The sequence below is a fragment of the Trachinotus anak genome, unplaced genomic scaffold (assembly GCF_046630095.1).
Source record: "Trachinotus anak isolate AG129_WGS33_773 ecotype Australia unplaced genomic scaffold, CSIRO_AGI_Tana_v1 ptg000026l, whole genome shotgun sequence".
Taxonomy (NCBI): Eukaryota; Metazoa; Chordata; class Actinopteri; order Carangiformes; family Carangidae; genus Trachinotus; species Trachinotus anak.
In genome coordinates, this window is record NW_027273877.1 from 5710491 (window position 1) to 5731616 (window position 21126).

General features: G+C 44.8%; 1 protein-coding gene across 3 annotated transcripts in view; it reads right to left on the reverse strand.

Annotated features, from left to right (window-relative positions):
• pard3ba (par-3 family cell polarity regulator beta a) overlaps positions 1-21126 on the reverse strand; it is a 143828-nt gene that overhangs the window by 86834 nt on the left and 35868 nt on the right. For all 3 annotated transcript variants that reach the window (XM_071464562.1, XM_071464563.1, XM_071464561.1), the window contains 6 exons: positions 15704-15786; positions 11416-11502; positions 11075-11200; positions 9371-9846; positions 7367-7506; positions 6607-6735 (listed from right to left, as the gene is read on the reverse strand). In XM_071464562.1, the coding sequence (XP_071320663.1) occupies positions 6607-6735; positions 7367-7506; positions 9371-9846; positions 11075-11200; positions 11416-11502; positions 15704-15786 (1041 nt within the window). The remainder of the gene's footprint in view (positions 1-6606; positions 6736-7366; positions 7507-9370; positions 9847-11074; positions 11201-11415; positions 11503-15703; positions 15787-21126) is intronic.

Sequence of the window (21126 nt, forward strand, 5' to 3'; positions counted from 1 at the left end):
CTCACTCCCGAGCCTTATTTCTCTCTGAAGAGGAGGGATGGAAGGTTAAGAGGGTGTGTGTGCATGCGTTCACATATCTGCACATCTTTTTAGTTCTGCTCTTGTTGCTCTGGTTGAGACTGACAGCGGCTCAGTGCGGGAAATACGATGACGAAAAGACAACAGCTCCTCAAACTCCACTCTGGCTTGTAAAGTAAGAGAACGTCAAAGTGGATTTTGTAGGAATATGCATAAACATTATCCCAGCCATACCAGTCGTCACAGCTTTAAAGATCTGAGTACCCACGCCAGGATTGCGGGAGCCTTACATCAGGCACCTTGCCCGCCACTGAATCAGGAATCCGTGTTCACGTTTCCCCTCTCATCACGACACAAGGACGAAGGATGTGGGAAGAAAAATGTGTCCTCCAGTGTAATTCTTTTTGCAAAACTCACGACTGCAGGAGCTCGCTCTCAACCTCGCTGTGATCCTCCAGTCCCCCCAACGTCTGTCTCCCTCTGTCAGCATTATTCAGTGCTGCCTCGTCTAGGTGCTTAATTAAAACAACAGCCCTGCTAAAGCCTGGAGGCCAGGAGAGAGGCTCAGCTCCAAAGTGTGAGTCAGAGCTCTCAACACAGTAAAAGCCCAAAGAGCTAAACCTGGAAAGTCATCTGCACTGATCCACTACACTGTATTTAGTCACTGCTTTCAGCTTGGATTTAAGAGAACCTATGTAGCCAAGCTGAAAAGAAATACTTGGAAATACCAACATCATGGTTAAAATGTTACCTGTTGACAGGAAAAACAGAAACAGTCAGAGTGATTAATTAACCCATCCATCCACCCAAACTCCTCCCTGAGTGATTACAACACCTGAGTTTGCTTTTAAGGGCTGAACAATTTCTGCATTTCATTTTCACTGAAAAAAAATATTCAAATGTTGATGATGGTGATTAATTTTTGTTGGGTCTTGTACCAAAAAAGCCTGTTTCTTTACGTCTGGAGAACATGATTTATCGGCCAATGCTTCATTTATGGTCTGTTGTGACACATTTCATCTTTGTCTTAAAAAATTTTTTTTTAATTAAAATAGCAGCTCCTGTGATTTGTATATTACACTTGGTCATACTGTGATTTCAATAATATTTCGATTAATTGTTCAGCCCTAGTAAATATACCAAAATTAATGTGTAATTTCCTGTCTTCTCTCTGCTGTCAAACCCTCTCATAAACAGTATAAAATAACCTGCAAAAAAATGGAATGTAAAAATCCCCTCCAGGCAACTTTTTCCTCATTTGAAAAGTTTCACTCCTGGACACAAGACGTCTCCGACCTCACTGAAAGGTCCATTCTCAGTGTGTGTGCTCTGACGATGTCGAGTTTCCACATCACACTTGTCTAAGTTTTATACTGAATCCTGATTGGCTTCAGAATCAATCAAAACCTCAGGAGATGAATGTGAAAACTGTCTTCCAGTGTAAAGCTCTGCACATTAATCATTCTTCAATCATCCACGTGAAGTCACAATAGGAGGGACACGTTTTTGATTGGAGGGGGTGGGGTGGGGGGCACACTAAAACAGCTCCATATTATAACAACAACATAAATCAACAAAAGCAAAATGTGTCCTTCAAAACTCACAGTCTATTTTCAGTCTAACACCAGACTTTCAGTCAGGGCTTATTTTTATCAACAAGGCAGTTCACTGCGCTGTTACTCAAAACCCGAGGAATTACAAAGACAATCCGCTATTTCCTGCTGGAGAGACACTTGAGAAGACTCAGATGGCAACCTGGGAGGTTTTAAATACCTCTGTGATCAGGCTGCAACAACACACAAGGTGAAGGTGGCCGGATCAGAGCCCAGCAGGCTCTGAAGGCTCAAAAGCAAAACCAAGATATTGGAAAGTTATTAAAATGAGACACAAACTCGACGTGTTTATTTATTGTATCTCAAATCTATTTACACAACCAACTGGATCTCAGTGGTGGTCCAAAAGCAGGCACACACTCCAATATCCCCTCTAATGCCCATTCCTTGGGGGCAGATTGCATCCCCAGGGTGGCTGAGACCCCTTGGCTCCGCTCTGTGACCCCCCGCCCCTCCCTCCACTGTTAGCCCTCAGCAATGGCTCTTTAACAAGCTTTTAGCCAGAGGAGAGACCACCCTCTCCAACACCCAAATGAGGAGACAAAAAGGCGCTTTCTCTTACCCCGGGGTGGGTGGCGAGGAGGGGGTGATACACAGCGATTACACACAGAGCCTTTTGTCGCTGAGGATTTCTAAATGGGGGGTTTCAAGCGGCGGGATTAGCGGTGAGAGCGACATTCAATTAAGATGAGATCTCGCCGCGCTCGACGGCGACGACGGAGCTGCCAATTAATCGCCTTAATGTCTGCTTCTTCGCCGCTTTACACCTTTACCTCACAATGAGGAGAAAGGAAAAGTAAAATGACTGATTGAGGGATAATTCTGGTGCTGGGGAGGGGGCTCCACCTTGAAGACAGACTGACAGAAAGAGAAAAGAGGAAGCGAGGGGTAGGTGGACGGAATCAGAGGATGAATACAAAGAGGACACACTGACTGAGGAGACAACTGCAACACAGCAAAGTCACTTTCTGCCTGACGACCCCCTTTTCCTGTGGACTGGCCTAGGCTCGCTGGCAGCTGGGGGTCAACCATCTGCAGAGTGACCCCTCCATCCTGTCATTGGCAAACTCGCAACTCTGCTCCAGCCACACACTTTCACTCACACAAACACACACATATCCCGCTTTAAAAAAGAAAAAAACTCTCCACATCTCCGAGCATCTTTCTAATCTCGGCCCTGAAACAAAACGAGGCCCCATGAAATAATGAGAGCGCCGAGCAACGGAGACGCAGAAATGCTGACAGGAATGAAAGTGTGATTAGAAAGTTATCACTTTTTAATTACTTTTTTTTAAGGGAGCGTGTGAGAGTACAGGAGATGGGGTAGACAGGCGGCGTCCTTTTGTATCCTCATAATGAGGCTAATTTGAAGGCTGTATTGTTATTCTTTTTACTGAAAGAAACTCTGCCTGACAGCACCGCCGAGCGCTTTCACAGAAACACGCTGCTCATGAAACATCAATACTATTGAAACTAATCAATCAGTAGTTTCTCTAAAAGTCTACTTCACTTACACAATGGAGATACAAAAGACCGTACGAGTGCTGGAGGCTGGCAGCAGCGGGATGCCGTAAATATAGCGACTGGGCCTTTTAACCACATAACCCGGGTTCAAACTGCTGTGTCAGCAAGTGTGGAAGTAAAACACTGAACCCTGACCAGCTCAGGGGCCGCTGCTCTGCAGCTCAGCTGACCCCTGACCTGCCGGTGTCCGTCGGTCAAGGCAGAGCTGTACATGATCCAGTTTATTCCTACTGACACCAGTGCAGCACATGTCCTCACACTTCAGATCCACGCCACCACAGAAGCTGCAGAGTGAGGTCAGACTGAGAGGACGAATTCTAATCATCCTCTGACTTTTCATTTCACCAAACCATTTTTGGGGTTTGTGTGAAATATCAAAAACAGCTATGAAACTTGGTATGGACATTTAACTTACCCACAAGATGAGGTGGAATAACTTTGGTGATGTCTTAACAATTTTGTCACCATCAAGTCAAAATTTAAATTTGTTCTTTACTTTGCTTTACGACTTAATATCTGAGGAACTGGAGAGCTGCCTCCTCCACACTTTGCTCTAAATGCAAATGAACCACAAAAGAACAAAAGTACAGCTTCACAAAGCTGCTTGCAGGAATGTAGACTCTTAATCTTGTTATTCCACCAGTTAAACAAATTTCTACTTTCTATTTTCATTAGAAATAAAATGGCTGTTAAATATTTGCTGGTAATTGCAGCAGCAAAAGGTATCAACAACAACAAATAGCACAGCTGTCAGTGAGTAAAATGTGCAGTTCCTCTGAACAGGTCAGTGTGGCAGCAGATAACTGTTTATTACCAACTTTTAACAGCTGCTAAATGTTCAGATCTTTGGAGTCTGGAGTTGTGTTTTTTTAAGTGTTCAAACCTGTTGAATGCTCTTCATGCACAAAAGGAATCAAAACTTATTTTAGCATCAGTTTCAGTCTTTGTTGGAATTTGGATTTAATTATTTTGGACACAAAACTTTCTCATGCTAAGACTCACAAAAATCAGGTTTCTGTGGCCAAAACTCAGATGTTTTGACGAGGGTCCTGTTAATCCATTCACTTATTTAAGATGCTCGGGTTGCAGATGATGTCAGGGTTAATGAAGTGCATGTAAACACACTTTTTACAGATGATCCACAGGCCAAAAAAAAAACTATTGAGCATTAACAAGAACACAGAGGAGGCTTTTCAGGATTAGCAGGGGTCTTTACAATTGCTCCACCTATAGGCACAGTCTGGGCATTTCAACAGGTAAATAACCTGATTGTATCATCAATCAGTGCCATTCATGCTTCCAAATTTCTCAACTGATATTGATTTTTTTTTCTTATTCAAACAAACCAACTACTATCATGTGCATGTCTTCAGCTGGACAAAATGTGCCCACAGAAAACCAAATTAAACCTTGATATATGCAATAAACTGAGATTCATTTTCTGTAGCAGCAACAGCGAGGTTAGCCGAGGAAAAACTTAAAATTGTGATTCAGCCAATTAATCTCAGCAGCTACTGGATGTAAAACTGCGATAATGAACCACTGATTTGCATCTGATGGTTATTTGAACAAATATGACCGCAGTGCTGTGGATACATAAAGGCACCTTTTACAAGATACTGCAGCCTCTAAAACCTGAATAAATATTCATGAGCACCCACACGGAGTCAGACAGACGTGCAGACAAACAAGTTTTTCCTACGACAGTAGAGGCAGATGGCCACGTCGGCTTAATGCGCCTCCATCATCATTACATCTTTTGTGCGACCAAATCGTTGTGAGCCGCTTTTTGCTAAGTTCTCCGCATTAATTTTCACGACAATTTACAAATGGAGAGCAGCGGGGGAGAGAGTGGAGCGACTGAAAGAGGCACAGGAAGAGACAAGGTTTGTGTTTTTGAGGGAGGGGGTAGATTTTGGAAAGGTGGGGATGGTGTTTACTGTAGGATGAAAGGAGTCATTTAGCTGCATCTTTTTATTCTGTTGGGTTTGCTTCTTGTCAAGTACATTATGAGCCTGCATGTGTGTGTCTGTCTCTGTGTGTGTGTGTGTGTGTGTGTGTGTGTGTGTGTATTTGCATGGGTTCATTGGCTACTTTAAATGATGAACTTCTCTGTGGTGGTTTCTTCATCTGTGTATGTTTGTAATCCGTTGCTTTTTGAGGGTCTACACATCGAAACTCAACAATGCAGACCCTCAAGAGTGCCTCTAGAGTGTGTGTGTGTGTGTGTGTGTGTGTGTGTGTGTGTGCCTATGGGACATCAAACTGTCTTTGAGGTGGAGGACTGTGCTGGAGATAAGGGCCAGATCTCATGGGGCACCAATAACTTCAACAGCCTGGATAGAGACAGGACTGAAAGCTCTCTCTCATTCTCCTTCTCCACTACCTCTCTCTCTCTCTCTCTCTCTCTCTCTCTCTCTTTCTCTCTCTCTCTTTCTCTCTCTCTCTCTCTTTTTAAGTCTCTCTCTAATGCACAAATACAAGCAAGTGTTAGATGAAGACTGTAGAGGCTCTTCAAAGTCACTTGTTATGCCAAGACTGCTGGGCCATTAATGAGGGCAAACTATTTTCGGAAGCAGTAACTCTGCTGTTTAAAGGCTGTGTGATGTTTTCGTCCGTGCACACGTGTGTGCGTGCGAGAGAGAGCACTTGTGTTCAAGTTTTTTGTTTTTTTTTTTAATCAAGGACTAGGTGTTTAAGAGTTTGTGTGTGAGTGCAAGTGTGGACTCTAGGTGTGAATATGCATCAGTCACTACAAAGCCCTGTGTGCCTTTCTCGCAGCTCTTTGAAGTAACGGAAAGGGAATAATCAGAATAACCACAGAGGACAGAGAGGAGAGAATAGAAGCGCGCCGGCGAAAACATGATTTACTGAGAGCAGGGGAGTTTCAAGGGGCCACCTGGCTGTGTGTATGTATGTTTAAAATTGTGTGTTTATTGATAAAATGTCTCCTGTGAGGCGCAGTCAAACTGTGTCAGTCCCACAGCCCTGACGGAGACCTCTGACCCCATCAGCCGCTACAGGTAAACGGTCACTTCACACCCGTGGCATGTCGACATGCACGGACATGCTCACACGCTTCCTGCGGGGCTGCTGTGGCCTGTGTGTGTGTGTGACTTCCTCTGGCATCGCTGTGTCAACAATCCGCAGTGGGACAGGAAGGCCCGAGCATGCTCTGGGTGTGTTTGTGTGTCCATCCGTGTGGTGTAAAAAGGCGAGAGGGCACCAACGTAAAAAATGGGTTTGGGAAAAAAAAAGAAGAAGTGACACAAAGTGCAGGAAATGTTAAAAAAAAAAAAAAACAGAGGAGTGCAAAAGGAAGACATGAAGAGGAGGAGATAGAAGCGAAGATCACCATGTTGCAGAAGTGACTGACAGACAAAAGAAGAGGAGAGAGGCAGGCTGGGTGAGGACATGGATGCTGTGTTGCTGTGTGTTCGCGCTCTCCTACCAGCTCCCGAGGCAGGAAGATGTCCTCCTGCCGCGCCACCACCACACACACGCTCTCCCCCTGCCTGGTGCTGCGCAGCATGCCCACCAGCTCCTCCTGGCTGCGGCCTGTCATGTCTACTCCATTCACCTGCACGCACACAAAGAGAGCACACAGGAGCAGATTAAAGAGAAGCGTGTTGTCCACCGGAAGCGCTCCACTGACATGTGTCGACACCAGTGGAGGATCAGACAGTGCCTTCTGTGATTTAACGGTCACTTCAACCAAAATGATGAAAAAACATTTTCCCCACATGCCTCTAATGAATGTTTTGGTGTCTGGTTTTTCAACTTTCATAGGGACTATTTCTTTGGTGGAAAGTAGTTCCACTGTACACTGCTCATTAGTCCAGATGGTGCAAGTTGCAGCTGCAGTTTCCCCTGTTTTAGCAGGTCTTGTAAAGCAAAACAAAATTATTGTCATCACCACACAAATATCTATTTGTTATTTACAAACACAGTCAGATCCACAGAGATGATGAGTCTCATCGTAATGTTTCCTTTTTACATCTCTTCTCTTCAGTCAAAGGAAGATTGTTTCAGTGGCAGTGACAGTAAAGTCATCCTCTAACAGAACTGTATGTGGAAAGTGCAGTTCCTCAGTTTAACCAGCAGAGGTGCCACTCAGTCTGCTGCCACGAATGATGATGATGTCCTCCTTCCCCACTGTGACTGCTGGTTCTCTGCCCAGTGGGAGATCACCAGGATGAGATCTGTCTTACCTCCAGGATGCGGTCTCCGGGCTGCAGGCGGCCATCTTTGACCGCTGCGCCTCGCTGCAGGATGTTCTTCACCAGGATTGGCCCTGGCCCATGGACCGAGGAGTCCCGGGTTACCACGGTGAAGCCCAGACCCTCCACGCCTGTGGGAACAAAGCAGCCTGCGTCATGGTGTACGTTAGGGGCATCAATCCCCCTGCAGACGAGACTTAATTATGATTTTTATGACTTTTTAATTTCGTTTTAATTGAATTTTCCCTCGTCTCCCTATTCTGTCACTTTTCTCCTTTCTGTCCCCTTCTCCGCTCGCCACAGTTTTCCCACTCTCCTCCTTTCCTGTCCTACCGAAGCCAGACTGCGGTTTTAGCATCATCCTCCACATTAACTACTGTTTAAGTGCCTGTTTTCCTCTGGGGGTTAGTTGCCTGGCTCAGCCTCTGAGCCGCCAGGAGAAGGCTTCTCTCCTCGCCGGATTAGACAGACTCTGCCTTTAATTTCACGTGTGAGCAGGCCTAACGGTGGCTGATGAAGGGAGGTAGAGGGAGAAGATGGAAGGAAGGTGGGGGCGGCGGGAAGAGAGAGAGAGAGAGAGAGAGAGAGAGAGATAGAAGAACCTGAGAAATATTATTCTCTTCTCTAGCTTCCCTCCCGGGGGAGGCAACGTGATTTCCACAAAGATTTTCCTTGTGCATGTGAGCCTACGTTTATCTGTGTGTGTATACATTTACAAGTGTGTGTGAGGCCCCACACACACACACACACACACGAGCCATCAACCCCCAGAGCCTCCACCCTCTCCCTTTTTCACGGCCTCACAAGCCCCAAGCCATGAGTGAAATGTGCCACGCTCTGTGTGTGTGTGTGTGTGTCTGTGTGTATGCCTGTGTGTGTGTGTGCACAGGGAGAGCAAAGCCGGCGTGGCATACTAAAGGCGGTGAGCGATGCTATCTGGTCTCCAAGCTAAGCCTCTGCCTGCCCTACATTAGCGCACCTAAACCTCACCGCCTGTCAATCACGGTGAGAAAGAGCCTGTTGCCAAGGGAGAGGGGTGTTAGAAACCCCATAATATCCTCCGCTCTGATCTTGCATCAGGTGAAAGGGATAGAGAGAAACAGGGGGGAAAAAAATCAAACAAAAGAGGGATAGAGGGGAAAGGAGAAGAAAACGGGGGATGAAAAGGTGCTGGGAAAAGAAAGAAACTAACAATAAAACAGCTGAATGGAGCTTTGAGCTGGAGCTGGAGACTGCGGAGCCCAATTTCTTCTATCCTTTCATCTGGGTTTCTCCTTGCCTTCCTCTGGGCACCTGTAGCATGCATGTGTAAATGTGTGCATGTAGCCCATTTACAGCTACCCTTGCAATGCCCTGTAATACTGCAGGCTGCTAGAACAGGGTCCATTCACAGTCCTAAGAACCTATTCCCGTGCTATCGCCACATCAGCGCTCCAGCACTGATGCATTTTAGAGGGATGATAGATAAGGCGGCGGGGAAGTCGGACTGATTCAGTCTGGGTTAAAGTCTAAAAGCAAAACAACCAGGCGGCATGTACGGTCATCGTACAAGATAAAAAATGAAAATGTCTTCACAGTGGAAGGTTTCAACATGGACTACAGCAGCTTTCAGTGGTCCAGAGCTTTTTATGGGAGTCTGAATCTGATAAATCAATCATTTGTAGTGGAAGGGAATACAACACCCAGGACGTCCAATTACATCAGAAAAACAAGCCTGAGGATAAAAACTATAAATAAGCATGGATGTGTTCAAAAAGACCATGTGGATTATCTTGTTTCTTGACAACACCCTTGAGGGTGAGAGGAGGCCAAGACAGCAGGTTTTACACATATAGAACAAAATCTGACTTCAGTGAGTATTGTTGTGCTGTAGTAGAAAGGTCGAATTCACCGCCCAAAAAACAAAAACGTTCAACTTCTTTGCTTATATTTAGAAATAAAAATCAGGAGTGACTGACAGAGTGGAAAATTAAATGACTCTTCACTCATATTCACCTTTCTTCAGGTCAATCTTTATCCGCTTGCCGCCTTTCTTGTTGGTGAGGTTGGCCAGGCTGGGCGGAGCAGGGCTCTTGCTGGGCAGGGGGCTCTGGCTGGGGGTCCTGGGTGTCGGGGAGGAACTTGCTGCTCTGGCTGGATGTGTGGGGGAGATTCTTTCCAAGGAGCCGTGCCCAGACTGGAGCTCCACTGGTGGTGTGTTTACTGCAGCTGGCTCCGGGGTCTTGGCACGCGTGTCTGGTCGCCTCACTTCTTGTTTGGTGGTCAGCTTGGAATCTGGCTTGGGGTCCAGTTGGGAGTTGGCTTTGGCACGGGCGACCATCGGACTCTTTGCTTTCGCGGAGGGGTCTTTGCTGTCGCCGGTGAAAAGATGGCCTATCAGGCTCTTCTCGTAGCGCAGCTTGTTGGCTACGGGGAGGATCTCCACACGGACTGTGGAGGAGGTCATGGCCTGGCGGAACACTTCCTGTGACCTAGAAGAAGAAAAAAAAAGATTGAGGAAATTAGCAATATTTACATTTATGGCATAGTGAGTGAAAGAACTCAGAAGAGGACATCAAACAAAAATTATAAGATCACTCCGATCTTATTTGTGGAAGACTATAAAAATGTAACAGCAAAAAAAAGAAAAGAAAAAAAAAAAAGTCAAGCAGAACACAGAAGGAGAACACAGACAATTGGAAAGCAGAGAATGAGGAGAGTGAATGAGGCTTGTGCATCGTTAATGGAGCTGTATTTCAATTTGGATCAACCACAGACTGACTCTTCCAGCTGGTTTGGGACACTGTGGTCCCTATCAGATGGAGGAGACCTTACAGCAAATTCCTATTGCAGCTTTAATAGACCACTAACAGCACTACACTCGTGCAGCACAGTCAACACAGTGGGATGCAGTTAAATGGACCTGTCCGAGAAAATAAAGGAGGAGGACAGGGACGGGAGGTTGTCAGTGGGTGTCCTGGAGAGAGGGAAACATTAGGAACAGAGACAGGGTTATACACACACACTGCTTTGTGAGAGCAGATGTGGTGGAGAGATAGGACAGGCAGACAATGAGGAGGATTTGTGCTAGGCTGGTGGAGGAGACAAACTGAGTGACAGGTGAGGTGTCTCTCTCCACCGGTGGTGGGTGAGTGGGAGCAGACACACACAAACACACATAAAGAGCAAAGCTTTTATTTTCCTGCCTTCGGGGTCTTTAGTTTTAGCTCCTTATCACATCACTGACATATAGAGAAATACAGGAACTAATTTCTAAGGTTGTGTTGCAGTTTCTACCTGTTATTTCTTCATCTATTTCTACTGGCCACCTCTTTCCAGAGCTTTCCCACCACACAGACAGAATGAACGAACACCAGAAGGGCATGTTTGTGAACACCAGACCGATGTCTGAGACTGCAGCGACTGGGAGTCATCAAGCAAGTGTTGGTGGATGACTGGAGGACGTTCACAAAAACCATCCTATTACAGATCTCACTTGAATCCCTGTGTTTTCTGCATTTCTTCAAAGCTAAATGCTGAGAGGATTCGAAAGGATTCAGATTTCATCAGCAGATTCAACACTGGATCTTCAGATTTGGTAAAATGCTCTTTAAAGTCTAGCCCTGTTTGTGTCTGATCCAATATTTGCATTTCCTTGCTTTGACACAGACACAGACATAAACATACACCCTCCAGCTCCTCCACGCTCTGCACACTCACTGTGCGAAGGTCTTGTCCTGGAGTGGTGTGTCGTTGATTTGGACGATACACTCGTCCTCTTGGAAGATGTTCTCTCTCTTGGAGCGGCTGTTTTCCTCGATGCCTTTAATATGAAGGCCCAGGGTCCTTGCAACACACACAGTGTAGAGAACATATGAGTTTGCAGAGGTAAACACATGTATAATGACATGCCAGCACTTGAATTTTTTTATGCATTTCTATGAGTCAACATTGCCATCTGCCTTCCCTTATGAATGCCTGGTTGATTACAAGTGGATGTGAGTATGTAACTGTATGCTACACACTCATATGTGTGTGTGTGTGTGTGTAAGTGTGGTTACCGTCCACTGAGAGAGGAGCAGTAGGGGACCACATGGATACCCAGGGGCCCCCGATCACCTGGAAACTCCACCGTCTTGGTCAGGGTGCTGTCAACAAAAACAACACTCACTATCAAATAAACACACACATTGTTAAAAACACAGAAAAATAGGATGTATATAAAGTATAGCGCACAATCATAAAATCACTGATACACTAATACACAGCTGCACACACACAGGCGCACACACACACACACACACACACACACACACACACACACACACACACACACACACACACACACACACACACACACACACACACACACTCAACCTTTCCATGTGCAAGCTCTTCAAAATCCATTTGCATTTTCCTCGGGGCTACATAGATAGAGATACAAATTAGCTTACAGGTAGTCCTGCCAAACATCAGAACAATGTGTGTGTGTGTGTGTGTGTGTGTGTGTGTGTGTGTGTGTGTGTGTGTGTGTGTGTGTGTGTGTGTGTGTGTGTGCGTGTGAGAGAGAGAGAGAGAGAGAGGGAGAGAGAGAGGTTGAGACACAGGTGCACAGCTACTTCAGCCTTTATCTACCTGCCTCTCAACCACCCAATCTAGCTGGTGGAAAAAGAAGAAGAAGAGAACGGGAGATAAAAGAGGAAGACAGATAGAGGGGCAGATAGAGATGAAACAGAATGAGCTTCTCTAATAATCTCTGCCGAGGCCTGAACTGTGGCTTTTAACAGCAGATAAACAAGGACGGTACCACTGAAGATAAACAGGAAGAGGGCTGCTTTTGATATTGGATGGCTAACAGAGGGGACCTGCATGATGGGGGAATAGTAGAAGAAGATCACAGGAAGCAACAACCCCCCACTGTATGTTTAGTTGTACTAATACACATACGCATCATTCCTATCATCAATCAAGCAGTAAAAGTGCATTTTTAGGCTACTATCTTAAACTTCAGAGTTTGCCACTTAAGAATTTTCATCTCATCATTTGTACAGCTCTGCAGTCCCGTCAGGTTAAGCTGCAGCATTTTTATTTTTCACAATAATGACTACATAGCTAAAAATTAATGAAGGTTTTTATGAAAGATTTTATGCATGCAGGTATTTAGCTAAATTAATGTGTTTTTAATGAAAAGATTACTTGTAGGGTTGCCAATTTAATCCCCAGCTCAAACAGAATTGCATTTGATGTGTGTGTGTGGAAAACCTGTAAATTGTTTCTAGGCAAAAGTAAACAGCAATGAGAGCAAATACATTTTCTCCAAGAAAAATCAGCTACTTTTTAAAGTTTTATCATAAATCAATCCTGTTTTGACCTCTGCCTCATTTGGCCACTCGTTTGTAGGAACTTCCAAAAAGAGAAGTGAAAATGTGACTGTCAAAGAAATTTTCACTCAACTTTAAAAGCTTCTGCTTTTGTCCAGAGCAGCTTACCATCAATGCATTCAACCGCCACAAAAACAAGCACTAAATATGATCAAAAATATGAAGAAACATCTGCAAGTAAGTGTGGTTGTGAGTCCTCAGCCCTGCAGCAGAAGATGTGCGGTGGCCCTGCTGCCCTCACTTCAGCTGGGAGTGAATTCCACCAGGAGGTAAGTGACCCCTGGGAGGCGGAAATCGTCCTGATGCAGAGGTGTGTAGGGTTAAGTCTGAGAACAGAGGAGCGGTGCAGGTGAACTGACCACCAGGCCGGCACCAGCTGCTCCAAAGTGCACGTGAAAAGTTCATGAATAATGATTCACTAAGAGCAATCACAAATATTTTTACTCCAGAGTTTTCCTGTACAGCTTTTATAAAGTTACAGGAAAAAGGAGTGATGACACCTCTGTGTGAGTTTAAAAAAAAAAAAAAAAAAGCTAACATCTGAGAACAAAAGCTGTGAAGTTCAAGGTTTATGTGCCTCCTACACAAGCCCAAGGACTAGGTGGGATCATTATAACACACTCCTCTGTCACTGTCACCCCGCTCTCGTTAACCTCTGCCAGGGTCACACACGTACTGTACACACACATCCACGCACGCACACATCCAATTTGCATTCTTATTGCTACATCTATTGCATGCTCACAAACACCATCAGTCACATTCCTCTAAATTGAATTCACAGATACACACATGCATCAAATTTACATCTATTAGGGAACACAGTTACATCTAAATTACACGTGCACAACCCATGGGTTGCACAAACACACACACAATCACACACGCTCTCAAGCGATGGTAAACAATCAAGCCAGGACAGACTACACGCACACACACACACAGGTACGAAGATAGTCCTGAATGATGTATATGTATTCACACAGTATGTACACACACAGAGACACACACACACACACACACACACACACACACACACACACACACACACACACACAGCTTCAGCCCATTTACATTCATATAAAAAACAAACGGCGGCACAAACAAGCTCATCAGGGGCAACCATAGCTTGTTAGCGCCGCACGCTAATATGCAGAATAGCTCCGCTCACCCATTTTAGTATCCCACTGACACAAACACAAACAAACAGTCATTCCACGGGGGGGGGGGGGGGGGGGGGGGCAGGGACGGTGGGACGGATGAAAAGAGCAACGAGGAGTGAGACAGATGGAGCTCCCACTCTTGGTTGACTTCTTCTACATCAACTGAGGCCGAGTGCCTAACAAACTCGCGGCCGGGACTCGCTGAAAATGTGCCCTCGCTCGCTCACCGTGGCTTCTTCAACTGCCAACCATCTGTTACCATGGCAAACTATCTGCGAGAGCCGTGCCTCCATTGTATCACAGCGCTGTCAAGACACCACTGTACTGTAAAATGCTGAAAAATCACCATCTGTCACTCCAGCCAAGCCTCTTCCTGAGCACCCGTGATTCTCTCCAGGTATTTAAAAAAATGTTTTTTTAAATCAGTTGGCTGCCGAGGATGTCACAAAATTATCTGTACTCTCGGCACAGGCTTTGCTGGATGAGACAGGTGAAGGGCTGTGGTGGAGGGGTTAATTGTTGCCATGGTTTCTGCATGACTGACAGCCTGGAGAAAAGAAGATAAAACTCCCATCCAGTCAGAGGTTTGAGAGCGTCCTGCCCAAAAACAAAGGTGGAGGTTGCCATGGTGAGATGCCTGTGCAAGCTCACACACACACACACACACACACACACACACACACACACACACACACACACACACACACACACTTAACATGTGAGTCTAGCTCCACCAGGTCAGCCAGTGGTGCTGCTGAAGTAACTCATCTCTATTTGATGCTGATACAAAGAGAAGAACCAGGGTTTTATTTTTAGCTCACATGTACTGAACTCTTCGCTGTAGCTGAAGTAATTAGTTCAGTGACTGACAGAAAACTAATTATTATCAAATGTGATTTTGTAACTGTGACTGTTTAAAATGACATCCATTTATATGCCTCTCAAAGTGTTTCAAATATAGGTGTCCTGCACCTTTCCTTTTCAGGATGACGAGGGTTACTTTGAACTATTATGCAATGGATAATATGTAGGTTCACCTAGAAAGAGCCTTATGCCAAATGCAGTTATCAGAACTGCTATGAGCTTCTAACAGCACAACCAAGAATGAAAAAATCAAGATAAAACACAACAACAAAATTTAACTTAAAGTTGCTGTGATAGTGATTCTCTACGAGCTCTTCCCTCAGTGCACAAGAACGAGACATGATGTTGCTTGGAAAACCTTGACATTACACACAAAGAGGGGTTCCAACCTACAAAGACTGACACTGAGATACACAGGTCACACAAAGAGTTTGAATCACCAAAAGTAAAAATATTAATAGATAATGAAAATCTTTTAGTGTAACTGATGCTGTTTTAGTCTCTATGTCTTGAAAAAGCACTTTGCATTGCTGTGTATGGAATCTGCTACACACATATTGTCATAAAGCAACTCAGAACAACTTTCAGAACAACTATAATATATGCTACTCCTCATGTTCAACCACAGGAGTGAAAGTTTCGAGGAAAATCCCTCAACTCCTGTTCAGAACTCACCTCTGCTGCAGCCCACACAGATAAGAGACAATATCTAACCCACCATACATACACACACACACACACACACACACACACACACACACACTTACACACACCCAGACGACTGTTTAATCCAGTCGGTGTCAGGCTGTGAAACAAAGACTGGAGTGTTAATCCTAGTCTCTATCACTGCATCATACCATGGAGCTATGAGCTGTCTGCAGCCGCGAGGACATCACAAAAAGCACACACACCTGCACACACACACACACACACACTCTTACCTGAAGTTAACCTGGTTCATCTTGGCAGGGGGGTCGTCTGTGTGCAGTCGGTCCATCGCTCCTTTCAGCACATGGTTGATTTCCTGTAAAGAAGAAAAACATAAAACATGGTGACAACAGCTGCAGTGACAAATGAACACTTTGTTACCTTTACACACAGACACTCAACAAACAGTAGCCAGAGAACAGGAGGAGGCCTGCTGCCTATTAGCAAAACAATCTAACGCCACCATCAATCACCTCTGCAGACAGCGAAGAGAGAACGACCGCCGGACGCTTCGCCTCCTGCCACGCGCCGCTGTCCTTCCTTCACTCTGTCTATGTATATTTCTATCTATCTACCTCTCCCTCCCCCTCCCTCCATCCCTGCCCTGTGTCAGGCAGGGCTCTATTTTTAAGTCGGCAAAATCAACAACTCCGGGGCAAACAAATAAAAAAGAAGAGGGAGAGAGGAATGTGGGAGGAAAGACAGAAAACCACAGTGCCAAACTGTTGCAAGACGCTCAAACACTCTCGAGTGGTGGGAGAGAGAAATTGCCCCAAATCGCTAAAGACAAGAAGGGTGCAATTAGGTCCTTCTGCCTTGTCACTTTCATTGTGTCACCAGTACTAATGGCTAAAAAGCTCCCGCCCACCAGCTTGCTCCTTAGCAACCCCCCCCTACCACACCCAACTCCCTGGCGGACCCTCTGTCACACACAGAGTAAATATCTGCTTTATAACATGCACACACCCCCCTGCATACATTTCCTGCAAATATTACCTCCACATATAGACTGCAAACATAAAAATGTGTGTTTTTGAACACACACACACACACACACACACACACACACACACACACACACACACACACACACACACACACACGTATGCTGCCTGCACAAATGGTGACCCACTTATCTGGGCAGTGTGAGATTACCCCACAATAGAGCGTATGTGTGTGCGGGGGCAGAAAGATGAGCTGGAGGCTCCATTGTTGCTGTGCATCTTCCCGCAACGCCATTAGCCAACACAAATGCAGCGCGGGCTTCTCCTCCTACAGCGCGTACACACATCCTCAGCACTGACACAGCCTTTGGGAACACACGGCTGGAGAAGGAGCGCAGGTGAACACATGTACACACACATCAAAAACACACGTGCGCTTGCTGAACATCCAGTTTTACAGGAATGCCTTGAAACTGAACTACAGTCATACACACACGTGTGAGGTACAGTAACATAAAAACACTTGTATGTCTGCTTCACTGCAAGAAAAGAACATGTAAGGTGTGGCATGTGGGAATCTACACATATACACACACACACACACACAAACCTGCCCTAGCTTTGATGCTTTAAAATTAAGGGATCACGCCAGAATGCCCAGTGTGAATCTAATCCCTGATTGAGAGCACTCCTGTTTATGTGGACATAAAAACAGCAGCCCTCCTCTGTGGAAGCCCTGCTGTGCTCAGCCAATCAGAGTGCTCCGCTCACTGCTCGTATCTCAGCACACTAAGAAGGAACATTTGTGCCATCCCAGTCCCCCACAAGCAAGTCATGTTGCTGCCTGTGAGCCTGTAACCATAGCATTGTATAGAGATGCGCTAACATAAAAACACACTTACACTTCTTTTTATCCTCATGGTCATTATTATTCTTATTATTATTGATGTTTTCATTGACTCACTATTATCAATGATACAGCAACTAGTGTGACTCACATCACTGCCACTTGCACTAATAGCACTACCTGTGTGACTGCTGCTGTTACCATTAAAAGAATAAATAGAGCTCTCAGTGTCTCGGGTTGTGAATCAAACCTTAACACTTGCTTGGCACTTACCAAGACTGTGTCCATAGCAACAAGAATCAAAAAATCGACAAGTACCAAAGGCTGGCACTGAATGTCTGGTCTGATTTATGGGCTTGTTTACTTATTCTTTGATCAAATAATTCCTGATTTCAATAATAAAAATTCAGATTTCATTTAAGCAGAGTGCTTGTGCAGCTGTTTATATTTAAACAACATTTCACATTTGAGAATTTGGGGTTTTTAAAAGTAGTATTTAATAAAAATGTGCTTATGTTCCTCTAAGAAATGATTGTTTTGGCACAGCAGCAGTGGTAAAAGCCAGGTATTATTTAACAATACAGAGCACCTCCTCTCCTCTCTCATCTGTGCTTGCACATCAACGCACACTTCAGCTCCTGTCAGTGGACTCACACTTCAACTCCTTTCAGCACTTTCACTTCAGCTTCTTTAAGCGCTTCAACTTAAAACGACTTGTCAATACGTTTAAAAAGCTCCAAAGAATCAAGGTTTGAAATGTTTTGACTACAAGTGAATGCATCGGTATTATCCCCAGAAATCATAGTTGGTGGTTGTTTGGTTTTATATAAGCTGTTTTCTTCACTGATTGATTTGAATGGCTCTGTGGCCCCGGGATGAACGCTCAAATCCTTTTTGAAACCCGTCTGAAAACCTGTCTAAGCACAACTAACAGGTTGTCTGCTCTGTTATTGTGTTGCACACTGCCAGCCATGTTGTTGTGTTTTGGGTGCTGTTTGTAGTCTGAGGTATGTGTGAGTGACAGGCCGGTGTGCAGGCATATGAGAGATGAGGTGTTTGTGTGTGTGTGTGTGAGAACGTGTTACTGTGTGTGTGGTTGTTGTCAGATGGATGAGTAATGAGGTGTGTGGTTTTTTTTTTGTGTATTTCCACTGAGTGCTGTAGTCATCTGCTACACGTCAGGCGGTTGAGAAATAGCGTGTATGTCTGTGTGTGTGTGTGTTTGTGTGTGTGTGTGTGTGTGTGTGTGTAAAAGAGTGTGTGTGTGTGTGTGTGTGTGTGTGTGTGTAAAAGAGTGTGTGTATGTATAAACACCGCAGGATCACAGCTTCAGTCTAGGAGCCAGTGCTACCTGACCCTCATCATATCCATCACATCAACTGACAGCCAAGCTCGAAGTTTCACACACACGCTCTTAGAAAACACAACCTTACACACGCAAATGACCAACATCCAGCTGCCAGCATGAAAGACACACTGCTGGATTCAGTTTAGCTGGTTAAGGTGTCAACTTTTTTACAGCACGGCTGCAGCGAACGTCAACATCAGGCAGAGTGAAATATTAAAGTCCGGCTTTGTGCTGCGTTAACACGTGTTGCATCACTGCGCCTTGAGGTGTTGAAAATCACCTCAAAATGTGGGAGAGATGACGAGGGAGCGGGAGAGAGGGAGCGTATGAAGAATGATGACGAGGATTAGAAAAAGCAAAGTGATGAAGGTGAAGCGAGAAAGAGAGAACAAATTCAGCGGCCAGTGCTGTTAGCGGGCTACATTAAACGTCTCATTTATTAGCTTCGAACATGGCAGCAAGTCCAAATCAATTAAAGGGCCGAGGCTGAGCACTGCTCAGCCGTTTGCCAATTTCATTAGTTCTTCTGATGAAGAGAGAAAGAAAGACTACGAGAGCTGTGTGCACAGACTGAATGTGAATAAAAGACAGAGAGAAGTGGGCCAACCTTGGCCTTCACCATCGCAGGCAGTAAAATCAATTAAAGGGGCAGGCCGCATATTTATCACTGTATCAGCCTTAATCACACTTTATCTAGCTTTCAATACCTCCTCCAAGAAGGAAAGGGGCACGAGTGTGTGTGGCACTTCAGTGTTTAAGTGTGTCTTTGCATCAGTGATTGTGTGTGTGTGCGTGTGTGTGTGGAGGTTTGCAGAGGAGTGGTACAGTGGATGAGTGAGGATGAAGTGATAGTGTATTGATCTATGGAAGTCCATCAGGCCCGGGACTCAATATGCCCAAGAGCTGTGACGGCCTCCTCGCTTTTTAGACACACACACACACACACACACACACACACACACACATTCAGAAACTCACACACTACAGGGACACAAACGCTCTTTGTTCTCCTCTGTCATATGTGGATTAATACTGTGTTCCCTCCAGTCTTTATCAGATTGTTCAGATCACTGTACTTACAAACAAACAATTAGACTGACCATTGATTTTTTTTTTTTTCATCGCAAATCTTCTAACAGTTAAAGATGTATAACATTTTATTGTGTGTGAGGAGGAACCGAGGTTCACAGTGTCAACATTTTTATGATATCATCACGACGTGGAGCAGAGGGATGGAAGATTTCCCCAACAGGTAGCTGAACATGTAATCCTCCAACTAACGGTAAATACTCACAATTAATTCATGGGTTTTACATGTGAAGTTTCATACAATTAGTTTAATTTACATGCTTTTTATTAATTCTAATTATATATGCTGATGAGTAGTGATCTGTCAGATTAGAAAATGATGAATGAGCTCTTTAAGGTCATGAATGCAAGGAAACAATGAAGGCGTCTCATTTAAAAAACAGTGTAAACAGACACAAACAGAGAGATTTCAACCTGCATCAGCGTCTGAGCTTCATCTGTCAGGTAGCTGAGGGATGTAGCTGTTTCTAAACACTTGTAAGGATATTTTAAATCACCTATAATGAGCCTGTTCACTCTGGGCCGGCTGGGCTGTTTGAAGGGTATGAGGCCTGACGTTTTTTTGGACGGGAAATATGGGCTTTGTCAGTGCGTTAATTCGCGCCCGCTGATGCATGGGTTCTGCTTAGTCACCGCTGTGTTGAACACGGCGGGGGTACACAACAGGACTCCCTCCCTCCCTCCCCTCCTCCTCTCTACCTGAGTTTCCCTCACATGCACACATGCAGCAGTGTGACCTCACACACACAAAGGCAGCGAGCAAAGCTCTTCTTAATGGCGGCCCGTTTGGAAAAAAACAACAGGAGAGCACTTGAAAAGCCCGACCCTTTCAAAGTACAGCCTGAGGCTTGGAGCTGGACCACAAGAAGAATATTCACTTGGTTTCTCTCTGTTTTAAGTGGGGGGAAAGACACACACCAGAGATGTCATGGAAATAGTCATTTGTTCATCTCTGTTATTTACTTACGTTCTTTTTACATTTTTCATCTCTTTTGTTTTGGTTGAAACATTTTGCTTCTCCTGAACAACTAGTTTGAACTGTAGGAGTTTAGTCACTGGAGAGTTTGAACATTTAGTCAGATTTTTGGCAACAATTTGACCTCTATCTGTCTTCTTTTCCTTAAAAAGCAATAAAACAGGGGAGGGAACTGTGTTTTTGTTTCTTTTCCCAAGGCGTAAAAATGGCTGGTTTATATAATCGGCATCTTTAATCGGCTTCCAACCAGTCGCACAAATTAGTTTCAACTACACACTGCTTCACTGTAAAGAGTCACAAGCCAACAAGTTTGGGAACAACCGGTTTAATCTTTTAAATGTAAAATCTTAACAAAAAGTGACTTGTAACTACAGCTTTGACATGTGGACTGGAGTAAAAAGTACAGTATCTTCTTCTGAACTGTTGTGCAGGAGAAGTATAAACTAACAGAG